Below are 27,844 nucleotides of genomic sequence, written 5' to 3' on the forward strand. Positions count from 1 at the left end.
GGCGGAAGTGACAAACTACAAGCTTTACATGTATATCAGTTTAATATCTTTAAAAAATCTAATTGTGTTTCTATTCTGGAGCACACGAGCTTATAGATGTCTTAAAGGGCACCTAGGTTACCCCTTTTTTCAGATTTAATATAAGTCTTTTGCGTCTCTAGAATGTGTATATAAAGTTTCAGATCAAAATACCCATCAGATTTTTCATTATACATTTTACAAGATGCTGTCTTATACTGATTTCCAGCAGGGGGTGGTTTTGTCGTACTGCGCCTTTAAGCTTTTTCTTTCCCGCCCACTGTTTCTACATGCCTCCTCCCTCAGCTGCGTCAGACAACAGACAGACTTAAAGGAAGGAGGTCTCACGTAGCGTTTGTGAGTTACTACAGTAAGAACTAACCTTTACTAATCAGTATTGTGAAGTTGCATTGATGAGTCACACACAATATCGTTACAAAGTTAACGCGCGCACACACACACACACACACACACCCCGCAGATGATACACACACACGCAGGCAGGCAGACAGACAGAGCGCACTTAGCCTAGTTAAGGCTAACCTCAAGTGTGGTTATCTGTTATGCTAATGTACAAAATAAACCTGATTTAACTTCCACAAACCGGGATTGAAGCGTCTCCTTTTATAATTGTTCTGACACGCGGCTGTGCTGATGAAGTAAAGCTGAAGTAAAACGCTGTAATTAATTACACACATACTCTGTTTTAAAACACTTTAAACATGTTAAACTTACTCTTAATCACATTTGATGATGATTGCTGATCCTACCGAACAGAACAGACCTTTTATTCCCGGTTGCTTTGCATATGTCTGCCTGGTCTTGTTGACATATACACGCGACTACCGGAACATGTTAATGCGCGCATCTGTCAATCAATTCGGTGGGCGGGGAGAATCGCACACCTACGATTTGAAAACAGCTCCAATTGGCCGACCCTTTTTTTTGTAGTTAAATTGAAAAAAAAAGGACTGGGTGTGTTCATATCACCCCAGTATGACGGTCTATACACTATACCAACACACAGATCTGTCCAAACAGCTTGAAAAGTAGATTTTTTACCATAGGTGCCCTTTAAAAACTAACAATACTGATACTAACATCTAAAAAAACTTTAATTTCATGGGACCTTTAACCAAAATTATTATTATTTAGAGCATGTTTCCCCAAAAAATGGCAGCTGGTCAAAAAAAACAATGTTTTATAATTAATTTTAATTGAAAATTCAAGATTATTCCACCCAATATTGATTTCTTGTCTTGAAACATGGATATTGTGTTGTCTAAAAATGAATATAAATGTTTTGAAACATAGAAACAGTTCACAGAATAAAACACAAATTATGATTTACTCAAAGACGTCACTGTAAATCATGAATCCAAATAAACTAGGAATTTAGAAGTGTTCTCTTTATTTTTTTTTCTCAATGTTTTGTGTGTGTGTGTTAAGAAATTATATAAAATGTAATTATATAAATATTGAGTATTTATAAAAGTTAATTTAAATTAATTTTTTACTTGAATTATTAACATATAAATCAAACTGATTACGAGTTTTATTAGGTAGTTTTATCAAACTGATGCAAACACATCTGACCTTCTGTACGCAGGGTCACATGATCAATGTCGCTAATTTACTTATTCAATTAGTAACCTAAAAATAGCATCGAATTTAAATATCTCATTGTTTGTCATTATGCTTCCTCATTTTACATGTTTCCCAATCCTGTTAGGCTTTAAATCTCAGTTTTTATTATTACGGGCGCTTGAGTGTGTGTGTTTGACATTACACGACACACACACACACACACACACACACACACACACACACAACACCGTGAAGTTGTCCTTTGCTTTCTGGAAGTGTGTAATTAATAATTAAGTAGCTGCAGTTGTAATGGGTTGACCTCTCTGACCTGTTCATTACTCAGACGGCAGAGGCATCATTCAAAATCAGTGGTTGCGCTGCCGCCCCTCTCTTTCCCCCGTTGGCTAGAGAACACCTATTTCAGCATCTATATTCAGCTGACCAGCGGCCTAATATGAGTCTGGACTGAATTAAAACTCGCAGTTCCACTGAGGACCAAAAGCCTCTAAATCCCACTGAACAGATTCCTGCCGTAATCCTGTTCAGCTTTTTACTCTCTGGCACGAAGAGAAGAGAAAAGAAAAGAGACAGATGAGAAAAAGATATGGCTGATAGTCGAGTGTCTAAACGATTGCTTAACTTACTAACAAGAAGACATTATTCTTTAATAATTTGTTATAGCTATGCCTATTACGTTTGTAAAATAGAACTTGATCATCATTTGTATTATTAAATTGTTAGTGTTACAGTTTGTTGACATTAAAATCACTGCAGAAACACATGGACAGGAGATTTTTTTATCTTAGAATGCTGTATTTTTGAGATAAGGTGAAGGTTTTAGGTGCGTAATTGCAGAACTTCTTTTGGTTTGTTTATCACTACACATTTATTTTCACTTGTGTAGTTTTTTTTAAAGAGTAAATGTTGCGAAAATAGACATACTAATCTCCAAAATTATGAATATTTTTGTATTTTTCAGAAAACAAGATTTAATGTTAAGTCATTTTCCTCCTCAAGTACACACTGTAAAAAATATCTATCAATGAATATTTTTCTTATTTTGTGATTCACAGATTTTTTTATGGTTATGAATTGGATTATGGGACCTTGATCTCTGCTCTGTCGACTTTTGGTGTTGAAAATTCAGTTCTGCAGATTAATAATGAGATTTTTATTGACCTTTTAGTAGTTTAAAGTGTTGGGGAACCGATAGTTCTAACCCAAAAATCATCAGTGTGTCAGATGAATAAGAGTCAGAGATTCAATCAAAGAAAGTTTACTGAAGGTAGTTTTACAGTTTCGTCAGCAGAAGCAGACTTCAACACTCAGAAAGAGTTCATATGCCACTATATGCTTACAATTTGACATCAACAACAGTTATACTCTAACATCAATAGTATATTAAACTATATAGTTTATATGCAGGGTTTGTCAAATATTTGACTTTTTTGATCACCAGGCACTGTGGCAAGTAGTTTTCCAACGTTGCTAGTCTCTTGTCATTTTCAATAGCCACAATTTGGTTGTTGTGAAAATCTCTTTCCTATGCATAAATTTGACTTTTGCATACTAAAAGTTACTAATTTTTACATTTTGTGTTATGTTCACATGCTTCCTTGTTAATTTATTCATTCATTCATTCATTCATTCATTTTCTTGTCGGCTTAGTCCCTTTATTAATCCAGGGTCGCCACAGTGGAATGAACCGCCAACTTATCCAGCACGTTTTTACGCAGCAGATGCCCTTCCAGCCACAACCCATCTCTGGGACACTTGTTAATTTAGCTGTTTTTATTTTATTTTTACTTTTTAGGGCTTAACACTAAGTACTTACTATGTTTTTTTTTTCTATGGCCACACTAAACTAATTATTTCCTTGCCACAAAATTTTAACTAAGGTGTCAAAACAAGCTAAATATAGCTGTATACAAACACTTTTTAATCAACAATTTTTTTGGACATTTAAAAAATTAAATATTCTCATTTATCTAAAACTATACACAGTAGTTTGTCCAAGTTAAAGGTCCCAGATTATCAGGTAACTTTAGATAAATAGGGCGTCTCCTATATGTTATTGTAAAGGATGAAAATTAAACCATATTAACAAAAATAACTGCAAACAAAATAAAGCATGTGAAAAACATTCCGTGAGCGATAGTGAAAGGATGATCATGCACGTAAATGTTAGGCCCATAATCAGTTCAAAGAAAGGTAAAAGCAAAAGCGGCAACAGCTGCTACAAACAAACATTCTGATGATCTGACCCTGTGTTTAATAAACCTGCGTTTGGATCTGCACTTCCTTTGTCCAGCGTCCACTTCACATTGCAGTTTACATACCATCCAATCCTTAACCATCCTATTCTTCCAGTGTGATTCATTCGATCCTTAACCATGCTAATTACACCTCCGTCAGATTACACCATTTTTTCTTTCTCTTCTTTTTCATTCTTTCATAACACATTTTAATCTGTTTTTATTATTTTAATTATTTTAATACATTTTTATTTTCTTGTTTCTTCTATTCTTGTTTATGAAAAGCACTTTGAATTACCATTGTGTATGAAATAAGCTATATAAATTAACTTGCCTTGCCTGACCATCCGATTTACCATCCTTTTACCATTCGATAACCATTACTTGCAGGGCAATAGAAATCTCTTGTCCAGTTTAGACTGGACTGGAGATGATTCAATACAATAATAAAACCTACAAACAAACCAAACGCATGATGCCATTTTTGGGTACTTTAAAATCCTAACAAAAACAACAAATAAAACAACACAATCCACAATCAAAACAAGTCCACCCAAAAACTTTACCTGCTTCTTTAAATACCCCTTATCTCCATTTCCAATGACCTTAACAAACATAATAAGGCACATTAAAATCATCTTGCATTTACCCATCTTTACAGTAATTACCACTCAGCCTCTTTGTTTTAAATCCAATTGAAGCGCTATGGTAATATGTATTTACCAGCCACCACTCTGTGTGTGGAATAAGCAGTTATGTGTGTAGCATTTAGTAATGATGAGCATTAGTGTCCTCATCCCTCGCTCTCTATCTCTCAGCCACATCAAAAGCTCTGCTGCCATTATGAATACATGCATGTCTGCTGGCCAGATTGCCTGGCTCAGTAGATGGAGCTCACGCAAGGCTGCCTAGCCTGCGGTGCTGCAGTTAGAAGGGATGCAGGACTCTGGATAATGATACATTGCTCATCTGAACAGCCACAGCTTTATTCCCACCCCCTCTTCCCTAAAAAAAGAGTTAATTTAAATGGCCGAATGCATTATGGCAGGTTACTGGGGCTGAGGCAAAGCAGCCAAGAGGTGTTTCTGTGAGCTTCAATTAGATCGCGCGTGTGAGGGTTGATAGCTTGCACTTATTACCCCCGTGTTTCGCTTGTGTTGTTGTGATTGTTGCCACTGTTTTGGTATGTAACATGAATGAGATTGATGTCATGGCTGAGTTGGCTCAGTATTCGCCGCAGCAGAGTTGAACAGCGTGATTTGTAATTTGCTTTGAATTGGAAGGTCTGGTGTTGTTCACTCTTGGCGACCTTAGATCAGAGCTTTTCTTTTAATTACGAAGCAACATGTTTACGGCAGCCTGCATTGCAAAAAGTACACTGGAAAAAGTACAGATGTACAAAATTAATTTGTTTTGTTTCGCCTAAAAGAATTATGTTTTTTCAACTTAATTTATTGCGTTTTTTGTGCAATTCAAAAAAATATTCATTGGATTTATTTTTTTTTTTTTCATTTAACTGCCTGCTCTACCAAATGGTTGATAATGTTTTGACTTTTAAGTGAAGTTTAATTTTAAACTAATTTCGAGAGGAGCATGTGCTCATGATTGACCCAGCTGGTCCACATTAGCTAATCATGATCCTCCAATCAAAGCATCCTAAGTAACTATATATATATATATATATATATATATATATATATATATATATATATATATATATTCATATATATATATATATATATATATATATATATATATATATATATATATATATATATATATATATATATATATATATATATATATATATCCTCATTTCCTTTCTACAACTATCTTCGTTTGGAAGAAACCCCCTCCTCCCCTTCTTCCACCTTCATCCAGAATGGGCGGCACGGTGGCCCAGTGACTAGCACTGTTGCCTCACAGCAAGAATACCAATGGCAATGGGTTCTCGCTGCGCCATCCCATCTGGTATTTCTGTGCAAAGTTTGAACGTTCTCCCTGTGTCCGCGTGGGTTTCCCCCGGGTTCCCCGGTTTCCTCCCACCATCCAAATGTCTATATTATAGATAAATAAGCCTAAATCTTTTTTCTAATGTCTTACTCTCAGGAAGTTCACCTTGGCCTCAGCAGCGGGGGAGTTTGAGATCAACCTGAGCTCAATCTCCCCTTACTGAAAGGGTGGAGCCACGGCTCGAGGATCCCTTGAGCTCAGGACTCTCTTCCCGGACACCACGCCAGACAAGCTATGTATAAATCGTGAGCTAAGTGTGAACTCTTGAAATAATGACAGTTAAAGTCATTGAAAGAATGACTATTTAAAGTAATGGTTTACACACACACACACAAAATCAAAACAAGCAATCCTGTTGCACTACTACACTTGATTTTGCTTTTATTGTAAAAAAAAAATAAGAAGAAGAAGAATAAGAAATATTTTATGGCATACTTCAAAAAATAAACATGATTTAGTATTCAAAAATGTTTTATTTTGAATGAATGAATGAATGAATGAATGAATGAATGAATGAATGAATGAAAGATGTGCAACCAATCAGCTTTATTAAGAACATGAGGCATACACATTGAGTATAAGTTGCTGTTACACTTTTGTATTTAAAAACTGAAATCTCTATTGTCTAATAAATTGTTTCTGGTCTTTAAGGTTTAAAGAGATACTTTAAAGGATATATTTTGTTGTTCATACTAAGTGAAGTTTGTTTATAAACTAATTTCGAGAGGATCACGTGCTTATGATTTATCACGGCCGGTCTCGTATTAGCTAATCATTATCTTCCAATCATATGAGCCCTAAGCTACTATAAAGAACCCCAGTTTTCAGTTCACATTATCTTCGTTTGGAAGAAACCCCCCTTCCTCCCCAATTCTCCTCCTTGACCTTGATTGGGCGGCACGGTGGCCCAGTGGTTAGCACTGAGAGCCTCACAGCAAGAACACCTAGCTTCGCCTAGCCGGTGGGAGTTTCTGTGAGGAGTTTGTATGTTCTCCCTGTGTTCGCGTGGGTTTTCCCCGGGCTCTCCGGTTTCCTCCCACCATCTAAAGATATACATCATGCTTAAGAACCAAGCACGCTTTAGCCCCCTTCTCAGGTGTTCCCTTAGCTATCGCAGTCGGGGAGTTCTGAGATCCACCGAGCTCAGGCTCCCCTCTTGCTCTGCGAACGGGGGGGGGCCCCGGGCTCGAGGATCCCTTGAGCTCGGGGCTCTCTCCCGGGACAGCATGCCAAACAAGCTTTGATAGATCATCAGCTAAGTGTGAACTCTTGAAACACACTCCTATAGGGTTTTTAGGGCTGGGCGATATGGCAAAAATGCAATCTCGATAATTATTTTCTATATTGAACGATAGCTATATATATTTCAATATATGTTGTCAATGTTTACCCAGCAGGCACACATCATAAGGTGTAAATATTATGCTAGATTTATGTCATGATGTCAGGTGACCAAAATGTAATGTCTAGCAAGCGTCAAAGGACAACGTTAATTTGATGTCCAATAACGATGTCAAAGTACACTGATATTTGGTTGATTTTAGGTTGTGTTGGAAAGTGACCAAAATCAAACATCTGATAGATGTCATAGTGGTAACTATGACATCTATGACGTCCACGAAACAAGGTGTAACAGGATTAGATGTTGATATTTGGTTGATTTTAGGTTGGACACTGGACATTGTTGTCGGCCTCACGTTAGGTTCTGACGTCAACCCGATTTTTTATTTCCAAACAAAATCCAATGACTCCATGACGTTGGGGTACAAAATCAATATGACGTCATGTTGACATCCTGCCTGCAGGGTCTAGATTTAGAAGAGTACCCCAACACTGACTGAAGCCACAAAAATTAGAGGGTCCATTAAATGGCATAACATATTTTTAGATGATACAGTTTTGGTAGCCAAAATTGAGCACCTCTCTAGTATCAACACACTTTTAGATTCCCATTGTTGCACTTTCTGTTGTGTAATTGGCTCTTAGATCAATGTAGAGTAAAAAAGTCCAGAGCTAATCATTGTTATTGACACAAATTTTATTGCGATTCAATATAATATCATTAATCGGCCCAGCCCTAACTTTTTTTCTTAAATGTACAGATAGACTGTAATATACTGTAGTTCACTAAATGTATTACAATGTTTCATTTAGGAATAAGTATGAAGCACACCATAAAATAATTAGATTAATTCATGCAAGGTTAGTACAGTAGCTGTATATAAAAATATACACCCAGGTATCAGACTCTGTATCGGCCAAGCCCAAGGAATCAGAATTAGTATCAGAAATGAAAAACGGGTCTCAGTATATCCCTTTATTTCTTGCAGACTGGTTGTTTTGTTTAAAAAGACATCATATTTTTAGAAGTCAAATGTTTTTTAGGGGTTTTCACATTTATTGTGATATAGGACAGTGGAAATTTTAGACAGGAAAGTATTGGGAGCAGAAAGAGGGGGAAGATCTGCAAAGGACCTCGAGTCGGGAATCGTACTTGGGTCGCCGTGAGCACTTCTGTGCTATATAGTTGAAGTCAAAATTAGTAGCCCCCCTGTTTATTTTTTCCCCAATTTCTGTTTAACCATGATGACAGTAAATAACATTTGACTAGATATTTTTCAAGACACTACTATACAGCTTAAAGTGACATTTAAAGACTTAACTAGGTTAATTAGGTTAACTAGGCAGGTTAGGGTAATTAGGGAAGTTATTGTATAACAATGGTTTGTTCTGAAGAAAAAATAGCTGCAAGGGGTAATAATTTTGACCTTAAAATGGCTTTTAAAAAAATTAAAACTGCTTTTATTCTGGCCAAAATAAAAAGAATAAGACTTTCTCCAGAAGAAAAAATATTACCAGACATACTGTGAAAATGTCCTTGCTCTGTTAAGCATAATTTAGGAAATATTTAAAAAAAGAAAAAACATTTCAAAGAAGGGCTAATAATTCTGACTTTAACTGTATATGTTGGTGCATATTACCACAAGACAATTGGGGCCAACAAGAGTCACAGTTTTAATTTTATTTTGCCTGTGTATATTTATTTTTTGACTCTTCGAACCATTGACTGGCATTTTATGAATCACAAAGCCCCATGATTTGGTAAAAAACAATTGAATGATCAACAGAAAGAAAACATCTTGGATGGCCTGAAGGTGAATAAATTAATAGCAAATCAATCATATACTTGAGCTATAACTAAACATGCCACAAGCAAGCTGGTTTTCACTTCTTACTCATGAAATACTGCTTAATTAGTCAGGACAAATCTCTTAAACGCAGAATATTCCTGATGGAGTCAGTCTGGCTCTCTTCTGTTCTCTACTGTTGCACACTTTACATCTATTGTCTGCAGGTAACAAAAGGGGTTCAGGTGCTGAGGGGGGAAAAAACACTATGTAGACTGTGATTATAATACAGACGGGACATAATGGTTTCTGACTAACTCTAAGCTCTTAATCAAGGGCAAATCTAAATACTGCCATTGTTGGTATCTGTTACCCACCTGTTAAGAGATGAATGTTGTTCTAGTGAATATATTGGGAAGAGAATCGAGACTGAAAGCTTGGTTTGAAAAGACTGGTGCATTGACCTGGATTTATTCAAATATCAGTGTGGTTTAATCAGCGTTTTATATTATTTATTTATTTTTTAAAAGCTCAGACATCAAGGGATTCGGAGCAACCAAAGAAGGTCACTTTGTATGTGTGTGCATGTGTGTTTGTAACAGCTGCTGTTTGTAGACCGCTGGCCTTATTTACACAAACTGGTTGCCGTAAGCATGACATTGGCCTGGTCATTAGAGGACCAATACCCATCTCTCCATTGCTATTTATAGTGTAGCCCTTACATGCATAATTAATCAAGTGCTAACAGGCTATACCCTAAAATCTCATCCTCATATCAGCACAATCACTTTGTATGGGCTGCTTGTTTAAAAAAATAGAACGATCCACTCATGCTACAAATCAGTGTTTTATTTATTAAACAATTAGTGGGAACATTTTTTGAGCTGAACACACAAAGGTGGGGTTTATAGAAAAGTTGTAGGACTATTTTGTTTGCATTCTGCCTGCTTACATAGTTGATGATGACATTTTGGGATGCCTAAAAATTCAAACATTTGAAAGCAACATTCAGAGGGCATGTTTTCAAAAACAATTAACTTAATTTAATGTGTAAACTTTAAAATCTTACATTTATGAAAAAGAGTAGTACATGTTCGAGCTTTACACTGAAAAAATAACTCTTAAGATTTACTTTAAAAAATCCTCAACAGTTTGCACAAACACATTTTACTGTCTTGTATCATGTAAAATTTACTTAATGTTTAACCAATCCTAAATTAATTAAGGAAAAGCTCATTGATTCATTTTTTTATTTTGAGTCTATATTTATTTAAAGTCAAGTAATGTCAAGTTCTTGTTTTAGCAGAGGGAACATAGCTTTTATCAATTTAAATAAATCTTATTAGTTACAAATTAGTACATTTGGTGTAACTTATATTAATTATGACACATATTGACACTGACTTGAAATATGTTATTGACTCTTTTCACATTTCCGGGTTTCTCAGTAGCGGAAGGCGTCATGGTTTTTTAAACTTAAAGTGCAGTGAATGGGAGAGTACAACAAAACGTTTTTTTGCAACACTATTTGCTGAAATAATGAAAGAAAGACTTACAGAAAAAAGGAAAAAGTTGTTTGATAACGGCAGCCAAAAGAAAAGAATAATGTTAAATTTAGTCTCAGCCCCATAGATACTGCATTAGAAACACCTCACATAAGCAGTAATTTGTTTTTTGTAATTTGGCGGAAAGATGATATAATACATTCATAAATGCATTTATAATAGTTCATACATTTTTTTAAACTCTAAATATTAAAAACTTTAAAGGATTTAAGATTATAAAGACCATTAAAGGTGTCATAACAGTCTTCTAAAAGACTTATTTTAAGCAAAATGAACCCAAAAGAGAATTTACTTTAATAATGTTCACTGATCTCAGAGGTAGTTGCAGCTATGGTTCTCTGAGTGAACCGTCAAACAGTAATACCAATATTAATAATAATACCAAGACCTAAAGCAATTGTACTCTTCTGCAAGGTGGTAACCTCAAAACTAAAAAGCTTACTCAAAACTCTTCTTAATCTTCAAACTAATGAAGATTAAACTCTACCAACTCTTTCTCTCAAATTTAAACATTGCTTTCATTTTTTCAAAATATTCTCCTCTTAATTCAATCTTATGCAAAGATGCAAGTAAATAAATATTAATATTGAACTATTTCCACTCATTTTATTTAATACATCAAGTAAATGTGTAAATATTAAATATTTACTTAGAAATTCCTAGTTATCCTAGGCAATATTACAATTTTTATAATATAAGTGAACATTTATTACCAAAAAGTAATTTCTTTCAGTGTAAGCAAGCATGTAAAATAACAACCATTGTTTTTTTTTTTCTGCACAAAACACTGACTTTATTTTAAAAAAAAATCTCTGTCTGTCCAGATGAATGTGATTTTTTACTTCTAGATTATTTGTATTTACAGCTCTGTAAAAATCCAAATGTGTTTTTCTTCTTTTCATTTCTATATGAAATTACCTTAACTACTTGCCAGGCGTTCGTAAAGCATTACGATACAGCATTTTTAGCCAAATTCACAGTTTGTATCAGCAATGTTTTTTTTTCCTTTTTGTATCGATTGTGTTGTTATCTACACAAATAAATAACATAAAGGAAAAGCTATTTAAATTCTAGCCCATTGTTGTGTAAATGAGGTTAAATACAGGCTAAACAACATAAATGCATTTTACATCCAGATAAATGTGTTATTGTTCAGATCCTACACACGACTAACTTTTTATTCAATGATAGTTAGTGTGGTTTTATTTTGTTTAAATGTTCCCATTGGGGTAAAGGGTTCTTTAAAAAGTATACAGTATACTTTTTGGTCTTTAGAAGACAGTCATGCAGGTTTAGAATGATACTAGTTTAAGAAAATGATGACAGAATTGTCATTTTGGGGTAAACTAATTATTTAATACATAAGTAAGCAAATTACATTGTCTTCGTCATTAAAATCTTTATACTTTATGAAATCTGATTTCTATTGCATATACTTATATCAAGACACTTGTGAAAAAAGGAAATAGTAAAACCTTAAATATTTAAAATTATTTTTTATCTCATTAACTATAATTAATATTAAAATATTTATATATAAATTAATTTCTATTAATATTAACATATCAATAGAAAGACAGTGATGGGGTTTGGAACAACATAGGGGGTAAGCAAATATTTACAGAATATTTATTTGTTGGCTGTTGGATCTCTTTAATACAAGAAAACTTTGTTGTTGACTATGCCCCAAAAATGTGCACACTTTCTCACATTTTCCAACCTGTTAGAGATGTCTAGCAGAGATTCACACCTAGAGCGCTCAAGCTGTTTGCACCTGGTACCTCTGAGAGTACTGAACTGGACACAGGTCCCCATAAAGAGCCCCAGATTTACACACATCTTCAATCCCACCTCTGTCAGCCCAGAACTTTTTTGCAGCAGGAGTTAATTCACTGCTGCTCCTACAGGGAAAGATGATGAGGAGGACGAAGATCAGATCAGGGCTCTCGGTGAAGATAGCCGATGGCGTCACCCCACATGCTTGCTCCTTTCTGCATACATATAACCCCTCTAGAGCCTTTCCATCTGTATGGAAATGTAGCCTCCACAGCTGGAATCCAGCAAAGCACTGTCCTTTTACTAATAGTTATTATCTCTGTGGACTACTCCTCTGATAGACCTTGCAAAACAAGCAAGTCGCATCTTTATGTTAATGCCCTGCTATAGTATAGCAGCGCCTCGGGCAGCACACGGGCCCAGGCGCCGGATTTCATTACTATAATTCCCATTATCGCGGGCTGAGGCTCGTTCTGTGATTGGCACTATTGGCTGACACGCTGAGGTGATGGAGCTGCCTTTCTGAGGTGATGCTCTTTTTCTGGGATAATATGCATTTTCTGCAGCCTGCAAAAATCGGTCGAAATGAGGTCAAGCGGTTCTTTCTTACCTTTTTTTCTTTGAAGCAAATCTAAATGTTTTCTACATTCTTAACAATCAAGCTTATTTTTTGTCACTGATGATTGCATTAAGAACCTTTAACATTTATGGAATAGTTCAGTTGCACAAAAAGGACCTTTTATGTGTGAGTCTCTCAATATTTCTCATTGTTTTTCTAGACCAAAGATGTCCAAAGTAGGGCCCACGGGCCAAAGATGGCTTATTGTAACCTTTGATTTGGCCACCATCCCATCTGAGAGGAGATTGAGAATGATGGAGAGGGTTGGAGCGAATGTCATTTCTAATTTGACCTGACGTTTTTTGTTTGTTTGTTTTATTGTTAAGCTATAAAAAAGCGAGCTGAAATTTGTTTCAGTTGATGTTGTAAATGAATCAGATTTTTTTTAATGTACAGTAAATAATTTCATGTCCTGACAGATAGAGGACTATACAGAAGACATCTGTGAGCAAATCAAGTTAAAAAGTATTATAATTCTGTCGGCACCAATGGCGTATGTGTCGACACATGCACTCCGGTGCTCACGGCGGCCCTAGTTCAATTCCTGCCTCGAAGTCCTATGCTGATCCTTCCTCTCTCTCTGCTCCCCACAATTTTCTGTCAATGCTCTACTGTCTGATCCATTAAAGGTGAAAACCCCTAAAAATAATTATAAAAAAAGTAGTGTAATTCTGTTATAAATTAAATTGTTATTGTTTTACTGTAATAAGTTCAAAATAAAATATAACATGTGCTGTATTAATATAAAGCAATGTTTTCTAGTCATTTTTAAATATTATTACATAAATTAGGTAAATAAATATAAGTATTAAACGATTCTACACATTTTAAAAAGATTTATTTTAAAGAATTGTGCTGTGAAAATGTCAAAAGATTTTGTTGTACACTTTTTTTTTCACTGTAATTTATTCTTATTGTAATTGATGATGTCATAGAAAACCTTTAATATCCATGGAACTCTCAACGGCACAAAAGCTTTACTATAGTCTAAATATGTAAAACTGTAGATTATGGAAATTATTCAAAGTTCCTCGTACAAATAAAAAAAATGGTTCTGTAAAAAACTGTTCACTGAAAGGTGCTTTAAGGAAGCAAAACAGTATATTCTGACGTATCGCCTTGACAAATACCATTTTGGAGCCCCTTTTTTCTAAGAGTGATGGACGCTTTTCATTCCATAAATGATGCTGTACAGTGGAAAGTTCTTAAACATCCTTAAATGTTCTTAACAGTTAGAAAAACTGCTCCATAAATGGTTTTATGAACCAAAATGTTTTTTCTACATGATTAACATTAATGGTTCTATAAAGAGTCTGTAAAATCCATGGAAACTTTCCATTCCATGCGTCTTAATTGTGGAAAAATATTACATCGTTTTAAGAACTGCTCTCTGAAAGGTTCTTAGAACCAAAAATGCTATTCAATTGGCATCGCTGTGAAAAAACCCTTTTCGCAACTGTTGTAAAATGCTTCTTCTAGTTATAAAAGAGCTTTGTCAGTCAATCTGGACTCTATACGTTAGCGTGTGTGTGATGAGAGCGTTCCGCACGCGTGTTTGTGATTGAAGAATGATTGACAGCTGTGGTTGTGTGTGAAAGGGTTCCCCTTTCCTCAGGATGCCCTCACTGTCACACTGCCTTTTAGCACCTTTGTTCCCATCTTCTCTCCTGAGAGCAGGTCTCCGCAGTGACAGATGAGGCTCCGCTTGTGACAAAAGGGTTCTTGTGCTCTTGGCTGTTGCGAACAGACTCAGACACGCATACGCACATCACAGATAACCTCTATAATGCCTTACAATTCTGCACCAGTTATAAATTCAAAAATCAATTCAAATTTGACTAGATGAATGTGCTACAAACAACATGATGCAGGCCTGTTTCTAATCCACAGCAAGTGCTTTAAAGCAAAAAGCAGTGTGTTTAGCAGCAGCTGTGTTTGTATGTGTGTTTCTGAGATGTCCTTAAAGGGATAGTTCTTAAAGAAAATGAAAATTCTGCCATCATATTCTCACACTTGTTCAAATCTGATTTTGAAGAAAGCTGGTAGTTGGCACTCTTTGACCTCCATAGTCATTTTGTTTCTACATAGAAGTCAATTATCTTCAGCAACCAGCCTTCTTTGGAATATCTTTTTTTGTGTTTAACAGACGATAAAAAAACTTCTAATGGTTTGAAACCAGACGAAAGAGAATAAATGATGATTTTCATTTTGGGGTGAACTATCCCTTTAAGGAAGGAGGAAGATGAGCATCAGACTAGCAGTTGAGTGATGTCTTGTTTACACATTAGCAGGTTGAAGAAACCTCAGCTTTTCCACTCCCTCCATCGCACTCCAGAGATTTCCCCAACATCCCTGTCTGCTGCTGTTTCTCTCAAGCGTGACACTGGTTGGGTGTGTACACACACATACACACACACGGCCGAAGCTCCGCTGGTCTCCCGTTTGACCTTGACAGACTGTATGGCTTTTGAAGGGCTGGTGAGAGTCTACACTTAGTGAATCTACTCCACGGCACAATTAGTTAAAAAGAGACATTATTCCCAAAATAATAGAGCCAGTGCTGTGGAACTGAAATTGGCCATGGCCGGCAGTCTGGGAGCTTTGAGCTGCGTTTCACTTTCATGGGAATAAAACTATTAGTATGTAAATCTGTAAAGTCCCCATTATTATACTGACCCTTTTAGCTACCACTCTCATTCTGCCAATCTAGTCTCTCCTATTTCCCCACTTAGCACGGCTCGTGCCTCTCATCGAGTGCATGTCATATCATAACTCATAGAGCCCGGTTATGCATTATGCAATGCACATAAACAGCTGCATAGCTATTCTTCCTGTTGGTAATGTATGAGTGGTATGTAAATGTGCTTTCAGATGCGCACACACAAACACGCGCAGACACACTGCATCTCCCAACACCATCTAATGAGGTGATGACCAACCACTTGTTATAATTGCTTTAGACTCCTTTTAATTTTCAAGCTTATTAATCATATGTAGAGTTATTTAAAAATGCATAAATTAATCTTGGATTAAAAAGCCGATCAAAGCCTCAAAACAATTAAAGAGTAAGGTGAGATTTCCCTAGGGCTGGCAGTTTTATTTTAATGGAGTGTTCAGGTGATTATCACAGTTTGATGTGCAGGCTGTGATTAATGTAGGAACACTTAAATGAGTTTTTCTTTCCTTCAGTCTGGTAAAGGTAAGCATGATCCACATAATGACCCTCCTGATTCATCTCTTAATAACTTTCTCTTTCTCTTGCTGTCACTGTGTGATAATAATGGCTGGCTCTTTGAGCTGGCGTAGCTCTATTTAAAACATTTAAAGTGCCACAAAAATTCATAAATGACCGGTTCAGTGATATCAACTTGTCTTAACTTTATGAATAACCTCGTTCCATTCTTTGTTTCCTTTTTATTTCGGTTTTGATAACGTCAAGGATTAACTAACCTTATTAAGGAACCGGGTATTTTTGTTTTGCTTAGTCTCTGCGGTTTTAAATCCTCTAGTGGAGTCTAAGCACAGTGACCTCATGTCAAGGGAATCAAGAGTGACAAGTTCGTTTTAAAAGCCTTGTTTGTTTTGTACCTAATTTTCTAAGTTGACAAGTAAAATTACCGAAGCTGCCAGTCACAAATTGGTAGCCTCACTACATCATCAGATGACCCGACTCTGACCCTTTAGACTCAGGAGGACAGAGCAGCAAACATACTTATTTGTGCATTTATATTAATAATACCGGAACCGGTGACTAGAGTGTCCAGAATAGGGCCATTACAATTTTTTGGATCTCATTTTACTCATTATCTGATGTAATGCAATGCAACATCCATCTGACTGTAATGTTCCGTTGGTTTTTTGAGCTTCTGTGTAAATTGTGAGATTTATTCGAGATGTTTTATTATTATTTTATTGTTTATTTTATATATTTTTTGTGGAAATTGTAATTAATTCAGTTTCTTTTATTATTATGTTATCCAAATATCCTTTCTCCAATAGTAGCCCACTTATTTTGTCCTTTGATATAGGAACAGTAATTACTTTGGAAATTTAAAAAAGCAATTGTTTGTGCCTAGATGAATTTAGTACAATTTGGTACATATTTGGAACATATTTCTGGGTATATATATATATATATATATATATATATATATATATATATATATATATATATATATATATAAACACATTGCTTTGTATTAAATTCTATCATGTTTGTAATATATAATCTTGAGTAAAGAGTTCTTGAAAGAAAAAAATATTCTTAGTGCAAAGAACATTTAAATATTATAACCTTTCACTTTAACCTTTTGCGGAATAAACATGAAAAATAACCTTTGCATTTCACAAAACATTATATTAGACAAAAAGTTCTTTGTGATTTTAAAGTGACCTAAGAAGTGGGTCTTTGATCATTTAAAAATGGTTCCTCTATATGGAATAATTACAAAAAAAAAAAAACTTTTGACACCTCAATTTTTAATGGTTTGAATCGTGTTTTTTGAATTGTGTCAGTCTGTTCAAAAGATCCACTCTTCACTGACAAAGATCCAGAATTTGTCCCATACTACATGAGCTCATTTATCTTATTTTGACTGCTATTCCATAATAAATTGTGAAAATAGCCTATTGAAAATGGCTTTAAGACCAAGCCGAATCCTGTGTTGGCTATTGGTACAGAATTTGGGATGCTCAAATCCCAAATTTGGATATCCCAATTTCTGACCAAGGAAAGTTGAACATGCTGGCTAGATTGTTATTTGACTAATAAATGACAATAGGCTATATACTTTTACTTAAAAATTTGAACAGATTCCTATTTTTTCTGATGATATAATAAAAATAATAATAATAATATTGTATTTAAAAATTAAGTATTATTTTCACATTTCTATATTCTAAATGTTTAGGAAATGTTTTGGTGCATCAAAAATTGTGGGTATGATGATCATATATATAGGACAAGTTAATCCAGCTAAAAATAGTGCTTAACATGTCACTGAAATGAAGTATTTAAACCTCAAAAATTAGAAAATGAGGCAAAATAAGGGTTCACTTTATGAGAAAAAAAGAACTAGCCCTTTTCACCAAGCTACAGGCCTGGTATAGAACATAACCAATTCAAATCTACATGATAAGCAAGAGCAAAAGTAATGTCAAAAAAATAAATAAAAAAAATAGTACAATAGTTGTATTTATAATACACCCAACTTCAAAAGATTGTACATAAATGAACCCTATATGATTCGCTGACTGCTTGCCATTCACAGCCACGCCGCCTTTTCATTCGCTCATTGGTAGTGCAGCTGTCCTGCCTTTTTTTCTTTTAGTTTGTATTGTGCAGTCTGTGCTGTACAGCCTTCACTTTTCAGTCCACCTGGGTTGACACAGTGTGCCAGTCCTCATACACAACTATTACCGGGACGCCTTCATCAATGTCCAGTAATTAAAATGTCACCATTTAATTTTCTGGCCGCACCGATCCTTTTGGGGCAATCCGCGCTTAATAAAGGATCTAATCGAAATGCTATTTCGAAGTGAAACAAAAAAAGGCGTTGAAACGCGGCCCAAGTGTGGCGAGCAAACGGCGATCGATAAAAGAGAAGAGGATTGATTTGTCCCTAAAATTAAATTTATTGGGGTCATGGTTTTATGCTGATACCTCGTAGAAACAGAGCGTTTATTCCCAAGCTCTCTTCTGAGGCAAATTTTATTTAACGTTCATATTTATGTGTTTGGGCTTGTAACTTTTAAAGAAAGTTATACATTTGGTCTACTTTTATTTTAAAGATCATTAACTTGTTCAAGCGAGGTGTCTAACAGGAATGAATAGGGGTCAGTGGAACCTCCCTGACGCTTTACAACAACACAACACGGCTCCTCCAGTGTTCTTGTTTAAAGCTGTCGATATGCCAGCACGTGCAATCCAATAGCAATTAAGCTTGAAATACAGCGTTTGGACTGTTACTTTTTTCAACGTGGCAATACTACGACATTTTGATGATAATGAATAAGATAAGAAATTAATTAATTAATTAGAACGTATAGGGTATTAATTTATCAAAACGCAATGGCCTATATTTCATTTTGCTTTATATGTTTACTTATTTTGCTGCTTATTTATGCTAACCAAAATGTTAATAAACGCTTTGATCACGTTAATCGTTTATTAATGGCTAGGGTTTTGTCATCTGAAATGCAAAAATGGCTGTAGTGATGAGTTACAATCTCTGAGATTTAATGTCTTTTTTGTTTGTGTGTTTATAAAGAAATTCATAATAGCCTAATAATAATAATGATGATGATAATAATAATAATCATAATAATTGATATTATTATTATTATTTATTAATAATAATTATAATAATAATTATTATTATTATTATATATGATTGATGTTGATATAGTACAGCTTAATAGGCTATGTTGTTACATATTAATGTGTTGTTACAGCCTTTGGAGCAACCGAAAGTATTATTTTAATTTAAAATGGCCCTGCACATCTCGACAAAAGTATGTAAAGTAAGCTATGCCTGATTTTCTTTAATGTCTATACTGCGTACCGTTTTTATAAATGATAAAAGTAACTATTATAAACTATCTGCTTTTCAATATCATGGCATTTAATAATATACACTTCTCCTGTATACACAAATCTGAATTATTATAATTATTTATAATAATTACAATACAAATTATATTTATTGTTATTATCTCAAAAAAGAAAAAACAATAATTATTATTTTTATTATCATTGTTGTTATTTTAATTATTTATTATAATATAATAATTATAATAATGCAGATTTAATTAAACAACAATACCTTTATAATAATAATGATGATAATAATAATAATAATAATAATAGTAGTAGTAGTAGTAGTAGTATTAATTATTGTTATTGTCATTGTTATTTGTTGCTTTATTTATTTATTTATTTATTGTACTAACTGCAGCTTAGAATATACTTATTCTGTTTTTTTTTTTTCATCAAGATCTACTGATACATTGTTGGATGTTCTTTGTTCTAGAACGTGCTCTCTAATTTCTTAAGGATCGACAAAAGAGCTAAATTAAATATCATGTGAGGTGTCGGATTCCCGTATCTGCTCCGAATCTAAGCATGATGGGTAAGTAAAAGAAATAATGGATAACAATATGCCATTCAGCTCGCTCCCTAAATAATTTAAAAGAAGTGAATAATTACAGTCCAAAATGGTAATTATTGTTGGCGAGAAAGAAAGTCTCTTGCCTGTGAAAGTCAATAGCGCTGGGCTGGGTCGCATTACTCCAAACTCCCTCCCCAGGTCCTCCCTCCGCTATCAATATTGCAGAACGCGCTCGTTTTCACCTCGCAAAGCATTCTAGAGACTATCATGAGCAGTTTAATCTAAGTAAGGCTAAAAATAAGAAAACGTCGATAAAGTTTTCTCTTAAGTTTAATCAGGCTATACCTAATATTGCTTTACAATTATTTGTTTGTTTTATTTGATCTTCTACAGTCTGTAATTACATGTCATTTATATAATGCATTTTTAAAATTTCTAAATTCTCTTATTTTTTATTTTAAAGTCATCATTTATGTGTATCAATTTTATGTTTTTATTCACTATCGCTTCTGCATTTAATTTTACCTAAAACAAGAATCCTCTTGATATTGCGTTGTGTCTGAAACTGTCAATGCAGACACGGCTTTTAAACGGCATTTAAAGCGTAACGTCCTGAATTACGCGTACTCTCCATAAGAATGATTGCTTCTAAAAGTTAAACTAACTCGTGGGAACTTAAACACATGCGGGCAACAGCACACCCCTAACCCACACCGATCCAAATAGCCCCCGGAGACAATCATTGCTTAGTCCCCCGGCACCATGCAATTTCAATAAGAGTATAGTTTATTTTTAAACAGACACTGAATATAGATGAAAATGCTCGAGGCTGTTTCCTTTTTCTGTTTATGCGCTTTTTATTTTACGCGTTTCTTTTGATTCCCATACAATGTTATAGGGTGAATTATGCGCAATGTTATTCATTTATTCATCTAAAGCCTTTATTCTTGGTTTGAGTTAAACAAATAGAGGACATATATCATTTAAATGACAATTGTCCAGTCAGAATGATACATATGAACTACAGGCTTGTGAACACATGAAAATATTTAGGGAAGCTTTAGTAAACATTAGATTTATTCAAGTGACAATTGCATTTCTTTAGATTTAGGAAAGATTTTAGATTAGAGCATGCACCTATAAAAAATACTCACCTTTATGCTACAGACATCTGTGAAAATATTTTATGAGAGCATATTAAAAGCTTACAAAAACATACCCATTTTCCTCAGAGCGCATGCAGTAGCTCTCGTATTAAAACTGTTGTTTCACATTAAACAGACCTTTTACAAGTAGTCTACTAGGTCGACTAATCTAAAGTGTTCCTAAATGCCACGCACGCCCCCGCACACACTGGCAGACAAGCAATCACTTTCGTGTGTTAAAAGATCACGTGGTGAACTTTAAACGTCTCCAGGCCTCAATGACAGCACTGACTGTCGTCCCCATTGGTCCCGAAGGCAAATAGTTAATGTAAATATGCTGGCGCTAAGTGGGAGTGCCTCGCCATTAGTTTAGCTGTCACTTGAGCACTGTCGAATGTCTTCAGTGGTTGTGTCGTTGAGGTCTGCACTAGCATGTGGTCAAGCCTCCGCGCGCGCCTCAACACTAGTCGCGGGAGAGCCGAGTACGATGCAAGTCCACGCGCACTGATAACAGGCCGGAGAGAAAACCGCTAAACTAGCGCTTGTGGACATTTTATATCAGATCGGCGGGATTCCAATGCGTCTGATTACAAAAAGGCTCTAACAGAGGACAGAAAGAGCGCGTTTTTCCGAAGGACTCGAAGGTTTCGAAGACGCGTTTTGCTCCGCAGATTAAAGACACAAAAGGCATCTTCTCAAAAAAAGGTGAGATTTTTGATGTTTGCAGTGTTCACTTTTTAACATTTTATATGGTGGGGAAAATCTTAAAGAGCTGCGTATAGGATAAACAAATCAAACACTGCGTCTTAATACACAATTTATCCAAAAGCACACTTAACATTTATTTGTACAAATCAGATAAATACGTCTTCCAAAATATGGGCTATACATGTTTAAAAGATGTTTCAATTTGTATCGAATCCTTGACAAACAAAACACTTGTGTAAGTTTAGCTAAATTAAATTAAGATAGGAAACGGGACTATAATGTAAACACATTGTATCTTAATTGTAGTTCGTTTGGATTATCAACAGATCAAAAACGCAAAGCTCACCTCTAGTAATTACAATTAAAGCGGCTTAAAGCGTCTTACACCGTTATTAAGCTCTTTGGTAAGGCTCAAGGAATAATTTCCTTCTGCTCTTTCCTCGATAATCCTTGCTGTTGACACAACAATTGTTTGCCTTTTCAAAACGGTTATATGTTCAGCACGCTAAAACTTGTATTGTATTCAAACGAATAAAAAACAAACGTCCTAAAATTCGATGACAAAAAATATATAAAATTACGACCACCAACCTTGTTTATTATTATATATACAGAGATATGAAGACAAATATTTTTTATATATGAATTAATAACCTTGCATGGCGAGTTTCGAGCATCATAAATTTGATTTTTCACCGTTTAATATATATTTTATTATTATTATAGACTATGTATTATTATTATTATTATTATTATTAGCCTATTATTACATTAAATCGCATGCTATGACATGAAAAAAAATCATTTCTCTTTCTAAATTATTGTACTCAATACATTACCTAAAACTATTCTTTGTATCACTCTTTACAGATTTCCAGGAATGGAATCTATCCCAAATCAGCTGCCGGCTGGAAGAGACTCCAGCTGTTCGCCGAACTCTAAAGACTTGCAGTCTTACTCTGGCCCACCACTTAAGCCGAACCAAGTCAGTGAGACCTCTTTATACGGAATACCGATCGTTTCATTAGTCATAGACGGTCAAGAGAGACTTTGCCTAGCCCAAATATCCAACACTTTGTTGAAGAACTATAGCTATAACGAAATCCACAACCGGCGCGTGGCTCTGGGCATCACCTGTGTGCAGTGCACCCCGGTCCAGCTGGAGATCCTCAGGCGCGCGGGGGCTATGCCCATTTCCTCGAGACGCTGCGGGATGATTACAAAGCGAGAGGCCGAGAGGCTCTGCAAATCGTTCCTGGGCGCCCACAGCCCGCCGAAATTACCAGAAAATTTCGCTTTTGACGTGTCGCACGAATGCGCGTGGGGCAGCCGGGGCAATTTCATCCCTGCTAGGTACAACAGCTCGAGAGCCAAGTGTATTAAGTGTTCATTCTGCAACATGTATTTTTCTCCAAATAAGTTCATATTTCACTCTCACCGCACGCCAGAATCCAAATACACACAGCCCGACGCGGCAAACTTCAATTCTTGGAGAAGACACTTAAAACTCAGCGATAAGAACTCATCGGACGACGTGATCCACGCCTGGGAAGATGTCAAGGCCATGTTTAACGGTGGCAGCCGCAAGAGGACGCTGCCAATCGGTCGGTCTGAAAGTTCGCCTTCGCAACCACCCAGAGGTCAGACCCAAGGGGAACCGTCCGATGTGCCGCACAAAACTCTCCGCTGTGAGGATGACAGGGTGAACGTGACTATGCCGAGCAGCATCCGCAGTTACCCAGTTATCCCAGTGCCCAGTAAGAGTTTTGGGATGTTACAGAAAATACCACCACCGCTATTTCCGCATCCATACGGTTTCCCGGCGTTTGGATTGTGTCAAAAGAAGGATGACGGTGAGGTGATGGGAGAGCCAAACAAAACAAACCTGTCAGGTGTGTTTTGGCCGAGCCCTAAGGACAGTGCCTATACTTCTTTCCCCATGTTTTGGCCTACAACAGGCAGCTTGGCCATGCCAACGTACCACCATGCCCAACCTAAACCTCCATCTGACGTGTTATGCGCCAGACATAATGAGCTTGACGTGTCAGAGCAAAGTGACCGAAGCACAAGCACCCCTAAAGACAGTTTACTAGATAATGAACGGTGCTCGAGCACTCAGTCGACCCGCAACGAGGAGGATAAATCTGGGGACGAGAGCAGGTCGATAGAGGGAATTCCACCCACCTCGAGAAAAATAAGCTACATTTCTGCATTCAGGCCGGTTGTTAAAGATGTCGAGAGCATCGCGAAATTATACGGCAACAGAGGGCCGTACTCTGGCCCTCGGTCCGGCTACATGTCACCAGATTTTCTGAGTGAAAGTTCTAGTTACAGGTCAGTGTCTCCGGACGTGGACAGTGTGGATGATCCGGATGTGGATGTGGAGTCCCATAAGGCGCATGAGGATGAGGAGTGTCTGCAGCTCTCGGTGGATGACCGACGGAGTCCGCACAGTTTGACCCTAGCGCAGAGTGAAGGGGTTAAAGGGCAAGATCAAGAAAATACCCAGATGCACACCTTGAACGACCTACACTCGACGAATTCAAGCGAAACGCGGCCGTCTGATATGGAGAGCCACGGCAATAAACACACGACGCGCTTTGAAGTGAGTTATTAAATACAGAAGCACGCGTAATTTTGTTATTCTTATTAGGCGATATTAGTTTTTTTTGTACAGAATATTGATTAATATTAGTATACTGTATTTATTGTAAATGTTATGTTGGTTATTTTAAAATATAAAAAGTTTTGGCCTTATATGCATATATCTAGCCTGCATATTTATAAACAGTTTTATAAGCATTATTATAAGCATTTTTTCATTTCTCTTCTGAAATATAGTTAAGTAAATATTTTCAATTTCTTTTTAATTTAATAAAAACATTTTTGGCTTATTATTCTTAAGAGATTTGAAACGAATAAATAAAGTTAACGCATGCAATTGTCGCGTTGTCAAATCTTAGTAGGATTCAGAGAATTTGTTGTCAGGATAGGCTCTTCATTATGTTAGTTCTTTGAAAATGTGTAAATAGATTAAAATGAGCGAAGGTTCCATTATGTTTCTACTAATCACATCCAAATAGAAAATGTAAAGGTGGATAATTGCGGCTAATTGTCTGCTCAATTTGCAGGTCTATGCGCGTGAAAGAGACGAGCACGTGCATCAAATGAGCACGTCTTATTTTGGTTCTGCGACCACTTACCAGCGCGAAACGAGTGGTATGCCTATTTTCACATATGTGCTTTTTCATTTATATATATATTAAATTATTTAAACAAAAAGTTATTATAAATATACCGTGTTTGTAATTTAAATGTGTTTATGCTTATAGTAAAAGATGTGCATGAAGAAGAGCCTTCTTCTACAGTAGAAGAGATGGAACCCAAAAATCATCAGGATGAAAATAACATCAGCGAGGAGCGCCTGAAGGAACCAAATGATGGTATGTACAGTTTACTGACCTCCCGGTATTCAACACCAGTCTGTTGGTTTTCTTCATGCTGTATGTGTGTCAGTGTGTGCAGATGAGGAAGCAATCTGCAAGGACACTGGCAACAGGGGCTCCTTGATTGAGAAAAACATAGAGAGCATGGCCAAAGGTAACTAAGCATTATGTGCTAGAATAATTGACATTATGACTAAGTCACACATTTAGGGCATAGAAAATGACACATTGTAGAATTGTTGTTTTTGAATGCATAACAGTTTTGCTGATTGTGGTTATAAAGCTGTTGATAATTGTAACATAAGCTGCTGCTTTTATTTATTTAAACAGAGGAACTGCAGAAACAACTCGTGGAACAAGTCGAACTTAGAAAAAAGTTGGAGCGGGAGTTCCAGAATCTAAAAGGTAGGTTCATTTTTTTCTCTCTAATGTGTTCTTTGTGGTTTTGTCGTGGTATTTTCTATATATCACTTAAATATCAAGTAATTCTTTGATGTTTTTGTACATTAATGTGCTAAAAATTGGATGTTTTTTGTGTTTATTTTCAATCAGCATACATTAATAATAATATTAGACATCCTGAGGAAGAAAACGTGAGATTTTTATTAAAAATTAAACCTGGCAAAAAAAAAAAAAAAGTAAAAAGTGCTTTGTATATAATTTCTTTTTTTAATATGAATGCAAATGCATTGCAATTTTTAATGCTGATTTTTTTTTTCTTAGTAAATAACCAGATCTATACAAATTCTATATATAAGATCTATATAAATCTCACATTTAAACAAGAGGGAGTGTTGCAGGAGTAGTTGCAAATAGATTAGAAAAAGCATCCCTTTTTTTTTTTGCGATCATTTAGTTGAACGTTTTGCTTCCCATGGTACATAAGAAATGCTGGGTTCCACACAATTCCTTCTTGTTGGTCGAACACAAATTCATTTGGCTAACTTAATCGTTTCTACAGATGTAAGTGGATTAAACATAAAAAAAAACTAAGTGAAAAAATAAGAATTGTGTTGTTTCAACTCATTTTAAATAAGTAGTTTTAACAAACAGCAAAAGTCATTTTTAAGTGTACACTGTAAAACAAAGTTCCACACGATTTGTGTTGGCACATGAAGAAATTAAATTAACTCATTAGGTTTTACAAACATAAACAGATTGAACAAAAACAAATAAGTGTTTCCCTAAAGAACTTAGCAAACATAATATCATATGTTAAGAACAGTATCATGCTGTCGTCTGGACTGAGCATCATTTTAAAAATATTAATCAGCAGACTGTAACTCTGAAGTACTGCAAGCAAGGATTTCAAACACAGGGAAAATAAAATAAATATCGGAAAAAATAAGAAACAACACCTTACTAAGAAATGATATAACAAAAGTTATCATTACAATACACACTATTAAAACTCTCAAGCTTCAGCTCAACGTTTCAGCTCTTTAACCTAAAATGCACATTTAATAAATGAGTCAAATAAAAACGAATTAAGCGTCTGAATATTTTTTGTCAAAACACAACATCATTTGTATGTGTATATATCTATTTGTATAATGCTAAATGTTCTTTGATATTTAATTTACTTCACGTGTTTATCCCAGACAGTTTTCAAGACCAAATGAAAAGGGAGCTTTCATACAGAGAGGAAATGGTGCAGCAGCTCCAGATTGTTCGAGGTAAGCGTTCGACTTCACACGACAGTGTTTTGATTGTATTTAATAAAACAATACAATGATCACTGGAGTTCAGAAGAGTCTTTTAGTTTTATACTAAATGTTATTAGTATGCTAAATACTAAATAGTATGCTATTAAACAAAAAAGAAAGGATGCATTCTGTATTGGTTTTTAGGAAAGTTGCATACTCAGCTTCTGAAGTGCAAACACTAGGATGACCCAAAATCCCTAAATAAACCTGTTACCAGCAAAATTATAAAGCAGGGAAAATAAGTAATGAACACGTCATGTTTTTCGTGGGAATATTATTTCAAAAGGAGCTGTTGACATAGAATTGAACCAGATTTTGGTAAAAACCCAAACAATACAAACATAAAATGAAATGACACGAGGAGAAAATACTTAACTACTGAAACGTATTTAATACTTTATATAAAAGTTTTTTTTTTGGTGATGGCAGCTTAAAGATTATTCTCATGTGGAGAATGAAGTTACATGCATTGCTCAGGTGTGAGTTTTTCACATGGTTCTGTGGGTCTTGCCTATCAAATCTAATCTTTAATTTGTATTTTCTATTGGATTCAAGTCAGGTGTTTGGATGGGCCATTCTACAGCTTGATTTTTTTTCTCTTAAGCATGCAAGAGTTTTCTTGCTGTGTTTCTGTTCATGGTCTTGCTAAAATTTCCAACCTGGTTCCATCTTAATCGTTCTGCTAATAGATGTTGGACTGAAGCAGCTAATATTTATCATTTACACTGACAAAGGGCAGAGGGTTGCTGAAGAATTACTGAGAGATTTC

General features: G+C 35.4%; 1 protein-coding gene across 12 annotated transcripts in view; it reads left to right on the plus strand.

Moving 5' to 3' along the window:
* The window catches only part of skor1b (SKI family transcriptional corepressor 1b), a 77,086-nt gene that overhangs the window by 48,065 nt on the left and 1,177 nt on the right, over positions 1-27,844 (plus strand). For 2 of the 12 annotated variants that reach the window (XM_087292439.1, XM_087292442.1), the window contains 7 exons: positions 19,993-20,091; positions 22,794-24,528; positions 25,055-25,142; positions 25,256-25,366; positions 25,440-25,523; positions 25,700-25,774; positions 26,971-27,045. In XM_087292439.1, coding sequence (XP_087148565.1) covers positions 22,804-24,528; positions 25,055-25,142; positions 25,256-25,366; positions 25,440-25,523; positions 25,700-25,774; positions 26,971-27,045 — 2,158 coding nt within the window. In that variant the 5' untranslated portion in view covers positions 19,993-20,091; positions 22,794-22,803. 12 annotated transcript variants of the gene reach the window in all.

Source organism: Danio rerio, chromosome 18 (assembly GCF_052040795.2).
Source record: "Danio rerio strain M-AB ecotype USA chromosome 18, GRCz13ab, whole genome shotgun sequence".
In the NCBI taxonomy this organism is placed as follows: Eukaryota; Metazoa; Chordata; class Actinopteri; order Cypriniformes; family Danionidae; genus Danio; species Danio rerio.